The sequence below is a fragment of the Equus quagga genome, chromosome 13, assembly GCF_021613505.1.
Source record: "Equus quagga isolate Etosha38 chromosome 13, UCLA_HA_Equagga_1.0, whole genome shotgun sequence".
NCBI classification, from domain to species: Eukaryota; Metazoa; Chordata; class Mammalia; order Perissodactyla; family Equidae; genus Equus; species Equus quagga.
This window is the reverse complement of record NC_060279.1, coordinates 25,406,410-25,423,276: the sequence shown is the minus strand read 5'-3', so window position 1 is coordinate 25,423,276 and position 16,867 is coordinate 25,406,410. Positions and strand designations below refer to the sequence as shown.

At 36.1% G+C, this 16,867-nt stretch overlaps 1 protein-coding gene across 1 annotated transcript in view; it reads left to right on the top strand.

The window, feature by feature from the left end:
• SYT14 (synaptotagmin 14) overlaps nt 1-16,867 on the top strand; it is a 171,344-nt gene that overhangs the window by 77,617 nt on the left and 76,860 nt on the right. The window contains exon 3 of the mRNA XM_046683763.1: nt 13,167-13,435. Coding sequence (XP_046539719.1) covers nt 13,167-13,435 — 269 coding nt within the window. The remainder of the gene's footprint in view (nt 1-13,166; nt 13,436-16,867) is intronic.

Here is a 16,867-nt window from a genome sequence, read left to right as displayed (position 1 = left end):
ATCAGAACAAATAATTACAATGCAGTGTAAATGATAGAAATGAAGCACACTGTAGAAATGCTTAGTAGGAACACTTAGCCCGACTTACATGCATAGATGTGTGTGTTTGGGGAGAGGGTGAATACGTTTGAGGGTCGGTGATGAATACAACTGGGAAGGATAGGAGAGAGTATCTTTTGAAATTTTACAAATGGCTAACAGCTAAATGATTCTTGAAGGACACTATGTGAAATTATCTAGGTAAAAGGGAGGAGGAGATGAACGATATCCCAGGCAGAGGGAGAAACATGTACCAAAGATAGCATAGAGGAGCATGGCACGTTGAAATCGCTAGTCTATTGCCACGAGGGGCATAAGGGCTCTGGGAAGGGGAAGGGCTGAGCAATGAAGCTGGATCTTCACTTAGAATATTGTCCTGAAAGGGATGAGTAGACATCTGAAAGAGTACAGCACTGGCTCTGTAGTGCTATAATACTAGATAATAGGAATAAAATGTTTTGCCCTCAGAACCTGAGCAACGCTGAGTCTGCATCTGGGTAGAGTTAAGGATGTAGTTTTTAACATAAAATCAACACAACTGGAGAAATTAACATGTGGCCTTGGCCTCATAAACATCATGAATGAGCCAGCTATGTTAACCTGTACTTAATTACGAAAGACCTGGTTCCAAAACACTTTACAAAACACAATAAACAAAATCATCATTGTAATACTATAGTCTATAATGAGTTTGAATTAGGACCTGAAAGTTGTGTGATAGTGAAACATCTGGAAAATCTTTTTCTTTAAATTGAGGTATAATTGACATATTAGTTTCATGTATGCAAAATAATGATTCAATATTTGTGTATATTGCAAAATGATCACTACAATAAATCTTGTTAACATCCATCACCGTACATAGTTACAGAATTTTTTTCTTGTGTTGAGAACTTTTAAGATCTACTCTCTTAGGAACTTTCAAATATGTAATACGTTATTATTAACTGTAATCACCATGCTGTACATTACATCCCATGACTGACTTATTTTATATCTGGAAGTTTGTACTTTTTGACCCTTTCACCCATTTCGCTCACCCCTCACTGCCTGCCTCTGACAACCACCAATCTCTTCTTTGAATTGGAAAATCTTCTGATTAAAGATTAATATGACTAAGGATAGGATTAGAGATTCATTTGAACAGAAGTCATGCTGAGCTCAGTTGTGGAGATTCTCTGATGCTGTTCCTAGAATCAATAGAAAAGTTAATGTTAAATCTTTATATTTTCAATTGCTATTTGACAGTAACAGGAATTCAATCTAAGGAGCAAAGCAAAGAAGTAGAGTAATACAGTTGTTATAAGATTTAGATACTTTTTCAATCTGGAAAAGAATTAGGCTTAGAATATATGAGGTTAAGTTTTAGAAATCATGGTATTTGCTGCATGTTTGTGTTTTTAATTGTATTGGGGATGTAAATGTTTTCAGGCCCTAAGGTCATTCTAGATGACACTGGTCTGTCAGTCTTTCTCTTCCCACGTCCTTACATCCAGCCAGACCATTGGCAATTGAGACCAACTCTTACTGTAAGCGAGGTTGAAAAACAAATGGACTACTAAGGATTCTATCCACTGAGAAGATTTTCCTTCTCTATTGTGTTTCAGGGCCACCTCTGAAAGGATTATAATATCAGAACATTCTGCTTCTGCCAGTTTTGGCGTATCACTAGATGTAATTTTTTAACCCTCAGTTAACTGTTCATAGTATACTCAGGAGGCTATGCATGCAGGATAAGTAAGATACACAGGCATAACTATAGTACCTGCCTGTGCCGTCAGAGCCTACTTGGTCCTCCCCCAATATCTGCCAATGCCGTTTGAGGGAGTACAGCTGGACATCCCCACCTTTATGGCTAGGTGATCACATGCTGTCCCCTTCATACTGGACAGGTTGGATCACATTGCTACCTGATGTTCCTTGATCTTCCAGTTAGTCTGTTTGATACTCATCACAGGCCAGGAGCTGTTTCTCAAAAACAAACCATTTTCATTTTACTCTCTGAAGTGAAGTATGACCTTGTATCAAAACCCTGAGAGTCAAGAAATGAGAGGCAACGAATTGACTTGTCACTCAGAAATAGATGTACTAAATAAGATTGTACTGGAAGAAAGTTGGTAGCTATATGTGCAGTATGCTTTGAATCAGGAATTATTTCAAGCTATCAGTAAAATAAAGACAGACTGGAGTTTCAAGGCATGGTACAAAGATAATCTGAACTCTATCTTTTAATAAAATGTGTTTGGAGGTACAAAAACAATCATAATTTAAAAGAATCTAGAGGCCTCCAGTGCAATTCTACCATCAGAGCTTCTGGATACTTTTGAGCATCATGACCCACTACAGATATTTGAGGACTATTTAGTTTGCTGAGTCTCATAGGTCAAGTATAGAGCTTCCTCCACTGTACCCTCAATCATCTGGACAGACTTATCTTGCTCTGGGTGCTGCTCAAAGCTAATCGCTTCTTATTTTACCTTATAAGTGGTCAGAGCTGTATACTCAAATATGAAATGTGCTGCTTCCAAAGTGCAGAGAGGCCAGCCACACTTTTGTCTCTTTAGTGGGAGGCAGACAAGGGATAGTAAATTCTTCTTGACTTTGGGAGACATATTTTGTCACGCCCCTGGATCCTTAGGAACTTTATTGAGGAGACAAGCCCCTGTGTTTTCATAAGATTTAGTTCTCAGTTCTGTCCACATGTATGATTTACCACAACACTTCATCTCTCAGCTCTTCTGCTCTCTGGGTCCTGATAGCTTGCTGTCGTCCAGAGCACAAGCAGGGAGATATAGTCTGGAAGGTTGAGGCAGCCCAGGTCGCTGCAGAGCAGGTTGTGGCGTAGAAGCAGAACAGGTTTCTGTGAAGCAGGGCAGGATAAGTATTGCTGTTTTTGCCAGATGAAAACAACCTGTTACTTTTGTTCTCTTTGGATTGTTATGAAGGAAAAAGCATTTGCTAAATTAAAGCTGCATATCAAATACCAAGGCTGTCTTAATTTTCTCAATAAGGCGACTCCGTCTGGAGTGGTAACTTCAGTTAAAGTCGTCTTCTAATTAAGTTTATTATCATCTGCCGTCATCTTTCAAGGCTATTAGTTTTTCTAGTGTCCAAACTATCAAAAGTATTCGCCAGATCTGTAATTTTCAAGTCTCTGATGGTAGACTAATCTCTGCTTTTCCCTTGGGGTGTCTTGTTGCTAGAGAAAGGAAGCTCCAGTTGTTTCCACTTATCCCTTTCTATACCATGTAGCCACTGCTGAGAAGGCCAAAGTGTGGAGTCTCCCAATTGCTGAGAGTATGCATTCTAATTGTAAGCCCAAGAACTGGAAAATAATGGCAAGGTCATGTCTTAGATTTGTTCTTAGGTATTTGGTGTTATCTGATGCTGCTATGTGCGGGATTGTTTTTAAATTTCACTTTCTAATTGTTCATTGCATGTATATAGGAATTCAATGGATTTTTTTATATTGATCTCATATCCAATGACCTTGCTAAATTTGCTTACTAAGTCTAATAGATTATCTCTAAATTATTTTGATATTTCTCTATCACAATCATCATCTGAGAGTAACGACAGTTTTATTTCTTTCTTTCCAATCCTTTTACATCTTTTTCTCACCTTATTGCACTGGCTAGGACCTCCAGTACATTGTTGAATAGAAGTGGTGATAACAGGCATCCTTGTCTCAATCCCGATCTCAGAGGTAAAGCTTTCAACATTTCACCATTAAATATGATGTTTGCTGTAGGACTTTCAAAGATACCCTTTACGAGATAAAGGAAATTTCCTTCTATTCTTAACACAGAGATGTTATCATGAATGGATAATGAATTTTATCAAATGCTTTTTTAAATCTGTTACAATTATCACATTACTTTTTACCTTTATTCTTTCAATGCAATGAATTAGATTAATTTTCTAATGTTAAATCTACCTTGCATTTATAGAATAACTTTACATTCCTAGTACAAACCTGAGTTGATTGTGATGTTGTACCCTGTTTATATGACTGTGGGTTTAGTTTGCTAATATTTTGTGTAGAATTTTCATCTCTCTGTTCACAAGAGGGATTGGCTTATTCTTTTCTTTTCTTGTAAGATATTTTATCAGGACCTGGTGTCAAGGTTATACTGGTCTCATAAAATAACTTCAGAAGAGTTCCCTCTTTTTTATATTATCTGAAATATTTTGTATAAGGTTGCTGTTTTTTCTTCCTTAAATGGTAAATTCACCAGTGAAGCTGTCCGGGCCTGGAATTTTCTTTGTTAGGAAGGTTTTAAAATATGGATTCAATTTTGTAATAGATATAAGACTATATAATTTTCCTGTTTCTTCTTGAGTCTGTTTTAATAGGTGTGTTTCTCTGGGAATTTGTCTTTATCATTTGATTTTCAAAGTTATTTTCAAAAGGTATAAAGGTGTCTTTTTTATGGAGATTTTTTTTATTGCAGTAACATTGGTTTATAACATTATATAAATTTCAGGTGTATATTGTTATGTATTTCAATTTCTGTGTAGATTACATCATGTTCACCCCACAAAGACTAATTACCATCCATCATCACGCACATGGACCTGATTACCCCTTTCATCCTCCTCCCTCCCCCCTTCCCCTCTGGTAACTACTAATCCACTCTCTGTTTCTATGTGTTGTTTGTCATTATTTTTATTTTCTACTTATGAGTGAGATCATACGGTATTTGATTTTCTCCCTCTGACTTATTTCACTTAGCATAACACCCTCAAGGTCCATCCATGTTGTCACAAATGGCTGGATTTCATCCTTTCTTATGGCTGAGTAGTATTCCATTATGTATATATACCACATCTTCTTCACCCATTCATCCCTTGATGGGTGCCTAGGTTGCTTTATGGAGAATTTTTTTAAAAAGCATTCACAAAATTAACGGAATTTGGAAAAATAGTACAAAGTCCTTTTTACCCCTTTGAGCCATTTGTGGGTAAGTGGCTCGCTGACATGATGCTTCATCACCCCCAAGTACTTTAGTGTATATTTTGTGTAAACAAGAATATCCTCTTACATAACCACAATACAACCATCAAAATTAAAACATTAACACTGGTATATTATTACCATCTGATCCTCAGAACCCCTTCATGGTCAACAGTTGTCCAAATAATGTCCATTATAGCGAAAGAATCTAATTCAGAATCCTGCTTTGCATTTAGTTATCTTGTCTCTTTAGTCTCCTTCAGTCTAGAACAGTTCTTGAGTCATTCACTTTTGAAGATTACAGGCCAGTTATTTTTTAGAAAATCTGTGTTTGTCTGATATTTCTCACGATTAGATTCAGGTTATGCCTCTTTAGCTGGAATGCCACAGAAGCGGTGCTGTGTTCCTGTCATGCATCTTATCAGGTGATGCACAACTGTGCTTTGTCCCACGCATTTTCTCTTTGATCTCTTCATTGAGGTATCTACTAAGCTTCTCTACTGTAAAGGTAGTCTTGTTAATTAATAAGTACTTTGTCAGAAAGTACTTTGTAACTGTATACATAACCTGTTCCTCAAAATTCTTTTAATTTATTCATATATTTATTTATATCTAGATGGACTCATGGTTTCCTCTCTTCCTCAATGTGTTATAATCAGTTACTATAGTTATGTATTTTGAAGCTCAAATTGTCAGTAGGATTTGGTCAGTGCAAACCTCTTCAAGCTGGCTTCTTTGTCCTTTTGAGATGTCCCCATGATTTACTGAGTATGTCTTTACTCTCAACAAAATAAGCTTTTCTAAGCTTGTCTTGTACTTTCCCTTTCCCAGCTCTGGAATTAGCCATTTCTTCATGGAGTCCTGGTTCCTTTTAGTGAGGAATAGATTTAGAAGCTGAGAACTGGGTACTCGGTGTGCTCACTGCTGTTGAGGTGTTGTTCTTAAACCCCCTCAGTGGACAGAGCTAGGATTCTTACGAGTGTGTGTATGTGTGTATGTGCACACACATTGTAGTCATATTTATGCTGTATTTACTTATACATATTATTTAAAAACTGAGTTCACACTGATATCATCCATTCTAATCCACACCAGAGTGTTCTAGGTTTTTCCCCTTCCATATTTGTAACTGAGAGACCTGGCTCCCATTAACATTAATATATTTATTATTTGACCAATCCCCCTCTCTGTGCACACATGTTCCCTTACCCCATTTGGGTTCTGATGTCCCACACAGCCTTTCTCATCCAGCGTGGGCTCCCACATGCTGCCTAGGTCTGCCCCACATGTGGATGCCCTCTTTACCCTGCTTGAGCTCTGATGTGTCATTTCTGGCCACTCCCTAAATGAAGGCCCTCCTCACCCCACTTGGACTCTGACACTTTGTGCCCTCTATATGGACATGGATACCCTTCCCATCTCCCCTGGGCCCCAAGATAGCACCCTGGGCTTCCCTCATAGGTAGACATCCTCCATACCCCTCTTGGGCTCTGACGTATGGCTCTGGGCCACTGTAGCTTCCTGTGCCACCACTGGTGCGAAATTTCCTTCTAAGCATGGCTTTAGCCACGTTCCTCAGCTATTTATGTGATTATTTTTATTATTATTTTCAGTACACATTTTCTGATTTCTATTCTAATTTCTTCTTTTATCCATGGATTCTTTAGAAGTATATTTTAACTCTAGTTAGTTTATCTAGACTTCTATGATCTTTTAGTTATATTTTTGTTTCTGATTTCTAGTTTAATTCCACTGTGGTCAGAAAACATCCTTTGCTTCCAGTTTTGTGAAAGGTGTTGAACCTTCATTTATTACCTAACATATGATCAGTTTTGGCATGTTTCTATAGCCGCTGGAAAAGTGAGTTCTGCAGATGTTGCATGTTCACTTTTTAGACCTGTGGTTCTCAAACTTTGAAAACCACGTCTTAACACTTAATGTTCAGAACTGCAGGTTGTGTTTCAGATATACATGCAGCCTCTGTTTTTCTAGGGCAGGGGGAGATACTCTGGCTTGTTTTGTGGGTGCTGTGCAGTATGCGATGGTAAATTAAAATATATCCATGCATGAACCCTTTTATGGATATATCATTTCTGTAAAATAGGGTGTGAAATTAGATTGTAAAATATGGGATAAAGTAATAGTAGGGCATTGTCATTTTGGTGTTTGATAGTCTCACTAGAAATTTCTTAAAGTTGGATGTTTACCTTGTAATTTAACAGCTATAATATAGATTGGGTTCCTTTATAAAACAGTTATCTTAAAAACTTTCCAAAATCAATTAAATTTAAGCCAACTGTTAGTTATTACACTATGTACACAATACGAAGTAGTTGTCAATTAGAGATAAAAGATATTGCAAAAGTTTAAAAAAGGAGAAGTCCTCATAACTATCTTTTTCATGAAGTTCTATTCCAGATACATTTTGGTGATCTTCACTTTGAAAAGTGAAATGTAAAAGTAAAGTGAAAAGTAAAGAGAAAAGTGTGGTGTTATTTTCAAAACTTTGAGGATTCATATAATAATTTATAATTATATAAATGTATATATATAATTTATGTATTCCAATATATATTTATATAATTTATGTAGTCTAAAACAGTTTATGTATTCCAATTCACAGCTTTAAAATTATTTCTCTCAAATCTAGAAACAGTAGTGAGCCTACTTAGCATGTTTAAATATCACTAAACCTCTTTTGCGTAGCTTTGTCTTGGTCTCTGGAGCACAGTGACACAAAATCTAAACAGGAGCCAGATGGCTGGAGCTCCCCTGGTCAATACCCTAGTTGGCAGGCAACTAGACAGGGACCTGATAGAAAACAGTAAACCCGAGGAGCAAGGTAGAACATTACATTGAGACAGAAATCATTTTGTCACATCAAAAGGAGGTTCGGAGAAGGATTATTGTAGTGGAACAGCTATTGAGATAAAAGAGCCGCAGAGAGAGAAGATGTTTCAGATGGCTTGATGAGCAGTGTGTAGGTCTGCACCCAGGATCCAAACCCACAAACCCGGGTTGCTGAAGCACAGTGCGTGAACTTAACCACTGTGCCACTGTGCCCACCCCATTCTTTTTCTAATTTGATTGAGACATAATTGATACATAACATTGTATTACTCCAAAGTGTACAACATAATGATTTGATATGTGTATATGTTGTGAAATGATTACCAGAAATTTAGTTGACTTCAATAACTCACATAGCTACAAATTATTTTTCTTCTGATGAGAACTTTTAAGATCTGCTTTCTTAACAACTTGCAAATAGGCGATAGAGTATTGTTAACTGTACTCACTATGCTGTACATAACATCCCCAGGACTTAATTATCTTATAGCTGGAAGTTTGTACCTTTTAACCACCTTCACCCATTTATCCCTCCCCCACCTCTGTCTTTGGCAACCACCAATCTATTTTCTGTATCTATGAGTTCAGTTTTTTTAGATTTTACATATAATACAGTATTTATTTTCCTCCTCCTGATTTATTTCCGTTACCATAATGCCATCAAGGTCCATCCACGTTGTCACAAATGGCAGAATTTCCTTCTTTTTTATGGCTGAATAATACTCCGTTGTGTATATGTGTGTATATATACAAACACACCCAGCACATTTTCTTTATCCAATCATCCACTGATGGACTCTTAGGTTGTTTCCACGTCTTTGCTGTTGTAAATAATGCTGCAGTGAACACGGAGGTGCAGATTTTGAGATAGTGATTTCATTTCCTTTGGATACATACCCAGAAGTGGAACTGCTTGATCATATAGTAGGTCTATTTTTAATTTTTTTAGAAACCTTCCATACTGTTTTCCATAGTGGCTTCACTAGTTTACATTCCCACCAACACTGTGCAAGAGTTCCCTTTTCTCCACATCCTAACCAGCACTTACCTCTTGTCTTTTTGATAATAGCCATTCTAACAGATGTGAGATGATATCTCATCGTGGTTTTGATCTACATTTCACTGATTATGATATTGAGCCCCTTTTCATGCACCTATTGGCCCTTTGGATGTCATCTTTGGAAAAATGTCTATTCAGTTTCTCAGCCCATTTTTTAGTCAGATTGTTTGGTTCTTTGTGTTTTGTTTTTGTTTTTTTTTTTGCTGTAGAATTGTATGAGTTCATTATATATTTTGGTTATTAACCCCTTACCACATATATGATTTGCAAATATTTTCTCCCATTCTGTAGGTTGCCTTGTAATTTTTTTGATAATTTGCTGTGCAGAAGCTTTTTAGTTTGCTGTAATTCCACTTATTTTTTCTGTTGTTGCCTTGCAAAATTCATTAAGACTGACATCAAGGAGCTTACCTCTGTGTTTTCCTCTAGGAATTTTATGGTTTCAGGTCTTATGTTCAAGTCTTTAATCCATTTTGAGTTGATTTTTGTGTATGGTATAAGAGAGGGGTCCAGTTTCGTTCTTTTGAATGTGGCTGTCCAGTTTTCCCATCACCATTTATTGAAGAGAATATCTTTTCCACGTTGTATATTCTTGTCTCCTTAAGTCCTAAATTAATTGACCACGTATGTGTGGGTTTATTTTTGGGCCCTGTATTCTGTTTTATTGGTCTATGTTTCTGTTTTTGTGCCAATACCATACTGTTTTAATTACTATAGCTTTGTAATATAGTTTGCAATCAAGAAGTGTGATGCCTTCAGCTTTGTTTTTCTTTTTCAAGATTGCTTTGGCTATTTGGAGTCTTGGAATCTTCTGGGTTCCATACAAATTTTAGTATTGTTTCTTCTATTTCTGTGGAAAATGCCATTGGAATTTTGATAGCAATTGCATTGAATCTCTAGATTGCTTTGGGTAATATGCACATTTTAACAATATTAATTCTTCCAATCCATGAGCATGGAATAACTTTCCATTTATTTGTGTCTTCTTCAGTTTCTTTCATCAGGGTCTTGTAGTTTTTAGTGTACAGATCTTTCACCTCCTCGGTTAAATTTGTTCCTAGGTATTTTATTCTTGTTGATGCAATTGTAAATGGGGTTTTTTTTCTTTCTTTCTTTTTTTTCTGATAGTTCATTGTTAGTGTATAGAAATCCAACTGATTTTTTATATTGATTTTGTATCCTGCAACTTACTGAATTCATTTAATCTAACAGTTTTTTGGTGAGTGTTTAGGGTTTTCTGATATAATATGTCATCTGCAAATAGATACAGTTTTAATTATTCTTTTCCAATTTGAATGCCTTTTATTTCTCTTTTTGCCTAATTGCTCTGGCTAGGACTTCCATCACTATGTTGAATAAAAGTGGTGAGAGTCTGCATTCATGTATTTTTCCTGATCTTAGATGAAAAGCTTTCAGCTGTTCACCATTGAGTATAATGTTAGCTGTAAGCTTGTCATATATGGCCTTTATTATGTTAATGTATGTTCCCTCTGTACCCAGTTTGTTGAGAGCTTTTGTCATGAATGGTTGTTGAATTTTGCCAAATGCTTTGTCTGCGTCTATTGAGATGATCATATGATTTTTATTCTTCATTTGGTTAATGTGGTGTATCATGTTGATTGAATTGTGGATGTTGAACCATCCTTGCATCCCTGGAATAAATCCCTCTTGATCATGGTGTATGATCCTCTTAATGTATTGTTGAATTCAGTTTGCTAATATTTTGTTGAGGATTTTTGCATCCATATTCATTAGGGATATTGGACTGTAATTTTCTTTTCTTGTAGTATCCTTGCCTGGATTTGGTATCACGGTAATGAGGGCCTGGTAAAATCAGTTTGGAAGTATTCCCTCCTTTTCTGTTTTTTGTAAGAGTTGGAAATAGATTGGTATTAATTCTTCAAGTGTTTGGTAGAATTCACCAGTGAAGCCATCTGGTCCCAAACTTTGTTCGTTCGGAGGTTTTTGATTACTGATTCAGTCTCCTTTCTAGTAATTGGTCTGTTCAGATTTTCTCTTTCTTCATGATTCAGTCTTGGTCAATTGTATCTTTCTAGGAATGTATGTATTTCTTCTAGGTTGACCAATTTGTTGGCATATAATTGTTCATAGTAGTCTCTTATGATCCTTTCTATCTGTTGTATCAGTTGTAATGTCTCTTCTTTCATTTCTAATTTTATTTATTTGAATCCTCTCTCTTTTTTTATTGGTGAGTGGCATCTACTCTTTTCCACATAGATAGGAACAGTGAAACTGACCCCATCCCTAGCTTCAATTTGATGGCTTCTGATTAATCTAAACCAATTATAGTTATCCTGTTTCCTCTAGCAGAGATGATTTAGAAATAGACATGCGACATGTGGGATCTGTGGGGTAATATGCTGAGAGTCTTCTGGGAAAGATCACCTCTCTTTTAAAAAAAAATAAAGGTAAAGGAAAAGATGGTACACTGACTCTTAGAACCACTACACTGGAAAATTTTTTATTGCCTTCATGTTACAGTAAATATTTAGGCATTACTATTTAATTTTGTAATTCAGTGGCTGATGAAATATACATTTTTAAAGGAAGAAAGGATGTTGCTTTAATGATTTAAAAACTGTCAGTAGAGAATGTATTTGGAAACAACAGAAAATCCAACTATGAGTTTTTTGGGTTTTTTCCTTTTAACAAATAAGATTTATTTGTGTCAGGCATCGAGAAGGTTGGAAATAGTTCCTAGTGATATTTCAGATACCCAGACTTTCTCTTTTTCTACTTCTCTGTCCTTAGCTTTCATTCTCATGCTTGTTACTTTATGGTTACAAGATTGCTGCTTCACCTCCAGACAGGAGGAAGGAGAAAGGCCCGTGGACAAAAGGGGCATGCCAGTTGAGTCTGCCTGCTTTTAATCAGGAAAACAAAAGCTTTCCTGGAAGCCTCACTCTGAAATCTGGGATATTGTGTTTTATTGGCTACTACTTGCAATGTATCTATTTAATCTATCTTCTCTTCTCAAATTTAGCTTCAACTATATTCAGTAACTTTTTTACTTTTTCCTTATGTTTTATAAACTGAATTTAATATGTTAGACTCACTAGATAAGACATTTATTATTCTTTTTCCAAAATTAGGGCTTCTGAGTGAATATGTAAATTTGTGCTAAGTTCATGCAAATTGGTATTTTTCATTTGAACCAGGCATTGTGGTAATTTTTTAATGTTTTATAATTCTTATGTGACGTTTTTCTATCTCAGGAAGAACAGAAGACCTATTGAACATTTGAACTGAACTCCATTATAAGAATTATAATACAAACTACCTTTTTTCAGGGTCCCTTTTGAGAAAAGAGATTCAGTCCATTAAAAGAAAAAGTGAGCAGTGTTTAAATTTAATCTCTGATATTGCTTTCAGGGTTTATCTACACAGACTTAGCTATTCTTAAATTGTATACTGAACTCTATCTCTTTATATCCACCTCCTGCCCCCACCTCTATCCTCTTCACAGACATGTTTATTCTCAGTCATTGAGATAAATCATTAAGGTAAAAATTAAAAGGGTAATTTAGGAGTGAAAGAAAATGTGGTTTCAGATTAACTGCTGGTGGTGGAGATGCCTGCTGTAGACAAGATGGAGCCGAAGGAGTACCCACAGAGTAGAGTGGGGCAGGGAGTGGCCTCCTGATGAGGGACACAGGGTAGGAGGCAGCCTTCCGTCTCTGCTGGCCATTGAGGATTAGCCCTGATTCATAGCACACCTCATTTTAGGATTCTGGATCTAGGAGAGATGGAGAAAAACAGTTTCCGACACTGCTAAGCTGAAGGCTAGTTTGGGTTCATCTCAGTAATTGAAGAAAATAATTGAGGTTTTTTTGTTTGTTTTACCTACCGTGTTTTTACCTACTGTGGCTAGAGAGGCCACAGATCAGAAGGGAATAGATGAAGTATGTATGCTTCAGGATTGTTTTGAAATAAAGAGCTAAATAAACTATTTCACTAATATTTCTTGCTCTCCCACTTGTATAGTATGTAACAGGATCTCTCGTAGTATATGACTTTTATTTTTGCTAATCTTATTATGCAGGAGGAGAGGAGTGGGAAATGAGATTATTTTATTTCTGCGTCTGAATTAAGGAAGAAGAAAACTCATTAGTAAATCTAATAATTATGCTGCCACAAATATTTTATTCCCGATTTTTTGAAGTTATTTACAATTATTGTGGATTATACTGCATGTTGAGGCTAATTGGAAACAGTGACCAGATTCTTAATCATTATCAGGAAACTGCATTCAGAGAATGAGAAGAACACCCCCACTGGATGAATTGCAGCCACCACCATATCAGGATGACAGTGGTTCTCCCCATCTCTCATGTACCCCCTCAGAAATGGGGGACAGTAAATGTGAATTTTCCCACTGCAACAGTCCAAGATGCTCATATAACAAGTGCCCAAGTGAAGGAAGTACAGGTCATGAAATAGAAAGTTTTCATAATAAAGGATATGAAGAAGATGTTCCGAGTGACAGCACTGCAGTCCTGAGCCCAGAAGTAAGTAAAAGCACGTAGAATTTTTTAACTGAATGTGATTTGGAGGATAATAATCCTGTGCTTCTCCTCTTAGTAAGAAGAAAGTTTTCTCGATATCTTCTCCTTTGTGGCCTCTGGTACCAGTTTCTATCCTTGATCTAATTTTTATCCAGCAGACTTATCAAGACTGTCCCAAGCAATCTTCCACTCTTCCCCAAAGGAAGATGAGTAGCTAAAAATGAGAGCAAGACAAAAGATATTGAAAAATTTTCTTCCCCCAGGTTTCAACCTCAAGATAGGTTTTTTTCTCTATTTTAACATTTTATATAAAATATTTTGGAATTATCTACTGGTTTCTTTCATCTTGAGGTTCCTATTTATGTTTGTGTTTTTTATTTTATTTTATTATTTTATTTTGGCTTGTTTGACTCTTAGGAGGTTGCCCATTAATGTTTTACAGGTCTTTCAAAATAATGTTTTTGCATTTTCATATCATAGGCTATGGAAGGGATAAGTGATGCTCAGCTTTACTAATGAAATTTGAATTCATGCGTCATGCATTCAGAATGATTGGTTGGTTGTTTTAAGTTATTACCTTTTTTGGAGCAAAAATGTGAAAACGATAACAAAAATAGGTGTGTTAGACTTTTGAAATCCTTCCATGTTCTAAAAAGGATTTGTTTTAATCGTTCTGTAATGATGATATGAAAGTAATCTAGAAGTTTTCATAAAACAGTATTAACTTTTAGGGTTTACTTTCTTTTAGACAGCAAGTTTTTACAACTTTTGTCCTAGACACCATTTCATAATACTGTAGTGTGTCAGTGTTCTTACAAGGCGAAGTTTCTTTTTACTGCCAAAATTAAATAATGGAAGTAGAGCTATGAATAGAATTTCCTTAATTTTAAGTTTTTTTATATAATTTATGAAAATACTTTTTATCTGTTACTACTTTTCTACTATTTCTAGTATTATAGTATCTAACCTAGAACCCAGGCCATGGAAATGTAGAGCATGCTGAGCTTAACCACTAGGCCGCCAGGGCCGGCCCCTGTCTTATTTTTTATTTATTCTATCTTTGGAACACTTTACAAGTTATTAACTTCGTTACTGTCTATGTTTAACAACTCTTCTCGATTCTGCCTGTGTCTCTCAAGTCACTTCCCTGCTCATTATCTATAGTTAACACAGCCTGTGAGTTGTGCTCTTATTTCAGAAGCTGCCAGCTAGCTGTTTGTGTTAACACCTCTTATGCGTCTCCTCTGCCTTCTTCATTTTGTGTCTTCTGTAGCAGAATTGAACATTTTCAAACAATGCACCAAATGCACACTCCATAAATATTTAGATGCTCATAGCCTATGTTAGTATAACGTTCACTCTTGTGTTTTTTCAAGTTTATTTTGCTGCCCAGTATTTCTTTAATAGGTCTTACTTATCAAATAGAAAATTCTTCCTTTCCTCTTAGTTTAGTCCAGGATGTAGCTGTCTCAGAGCCTGTCCACGTGCATGATGGAACTGGGAAAGGAGTGAGCGTTCAGAAGAGCTCCCTTACAGGGAGTTATCAGCTCTGCTGATGACCTGTTGCTGCCTAAGCCTTATTCAAAACTTTGATTCAGACACCTTCAAAGGAAGGATTATTTGCAGGATACAAATGTTATCTTTTATCTCTATAGGTCCCACCCTTTTAACCCTCAGTTTCACTAGAATTGTCGGAATGCCCAGAAAAAAGAATAGGGAGGCACCAAGAGAACCAAAATTCAGCAATAGCTACCTAGGACCTTATAAAATTTTTTATTGCCTTGAAAATCTTAGAAATATATTTTAGAAAAATATTTAATTGAAAAACCAAAGCCATATAATTAATCATCTTTAATTACCAACTATGAAGTGGCACACATTAAAACATTTTGCTCTAAACTGTAAAGTTTTTTTTTGCAGGGTAAGAATATGCTTACCCTGATTTAATCATATAGCATAAAAAAACTGAATTATTCTATGAGAGTTTGTTCTCTCTACCTCAGGATTGTTCTTCATTTGTCATCTTTTCTCCTGTACATGATACAGAGTGGGTCACTGGAGGTAGACATGTAAGATTTATGAGGTCAGAGACTTGTGTCTTTTTGGTTCTCTAGTGCATCTGTCCAACCTGAAACAGGACTTGGTACATAGTAGGTGTAATAGTTAGGGCATGGGGTGAGCTGCTGTGACAAGGAGACAGACACAACGGCTGAAAGCCACAGAAGATTGTTTTCCATTTAACAACAGTCCAGCGCGAGTCGGTGGCTTTACTCTACGACATCATTCACGGGCCCAGTTCCTTCTTTTTTCTCCCTCCATCATCCCCTAGCATAGTGTCCTCATCTATATTGTCCAAGCTGACCCACACATCCTGTTTCTGTATCTGCTTGTGGGAAGAGTGAGAAAGAGAGTGAAGGGCAAGTAATTTCTTCTATAAACTCGATCTGGATATTTCACACATAACTTCTGTTTGCCTCCCCTTGGGCAAAGCTGAGTTTCGTGGGCATATCAGCTATAAGGAAGATTTTGAAGTATTGTCTCTTGCCAGATGGTATGTTTCTGGCTAAAACTCAGGTGGTTCTTTTGAGAAGCACAAAAAGGGAAGACTGGGAGTCAGTAGTGGTGACCGCTACAGTAGGTACTAAATAAAAGTTGAGAAAAATTTAGTAAATTATAAAGTTGGTCCGCATTTTAAAATGAAAAACATTTAAGATTTATTAAAATACTTGAAGGGGCAAAATGGTATGGATGTAAGGTCAGAGACCGGGGTTTGGCACAGTCAGTAACTAGCTGAAACTCCTGCTACATTCCAGAAAATTAGACTGGCAGGAATTTGAGACAGTTCCAGGTAAAATGGGCACAACTTCTTTTAATCTTGTAACTAAAATGTATAGTTTTAGTCTTTTTTGAACTTTTGAAATGTGTATGCTGCCATTTTCAACAGCAATTAGTATTAGAAAATAATACGCAGTTTTCAATTCTGGTTAAAATTTGAAGTAAATTGTGTCTTGTGGAAAATAAATATTTGGCTGCAAATATTTTGAGGCCTTTGTATTTTATACTTTCATATTTCACATTTCCATCGATTTTCAAGCTTAAATTTGTTTATGTTGTATTACAGATAGGGGCATTTTAGAACACACCGAAAATTGGACCAAATTTTTTAATGGCATTATACTTTTATTTACGTTCTCTTTCTCTCCATCCTAATATTGAGCTGCCGATTGCGTTGTTTATAATGTTAAAAGTAAAATTTAGTAGTTTCCTACAAAAGGAACGGAGATAAACCTTGAAGTATATATTTTCAGTTTTCATTATAAAAATATATATCCAACTTTCTCAAAATTGTGATGGTGAATATTAAATTTTGCATCTTTATAATAATAAGTTTTTGAGTTTAACTTACAACTTACACTTCTCTGGCCCTGAGAGTAG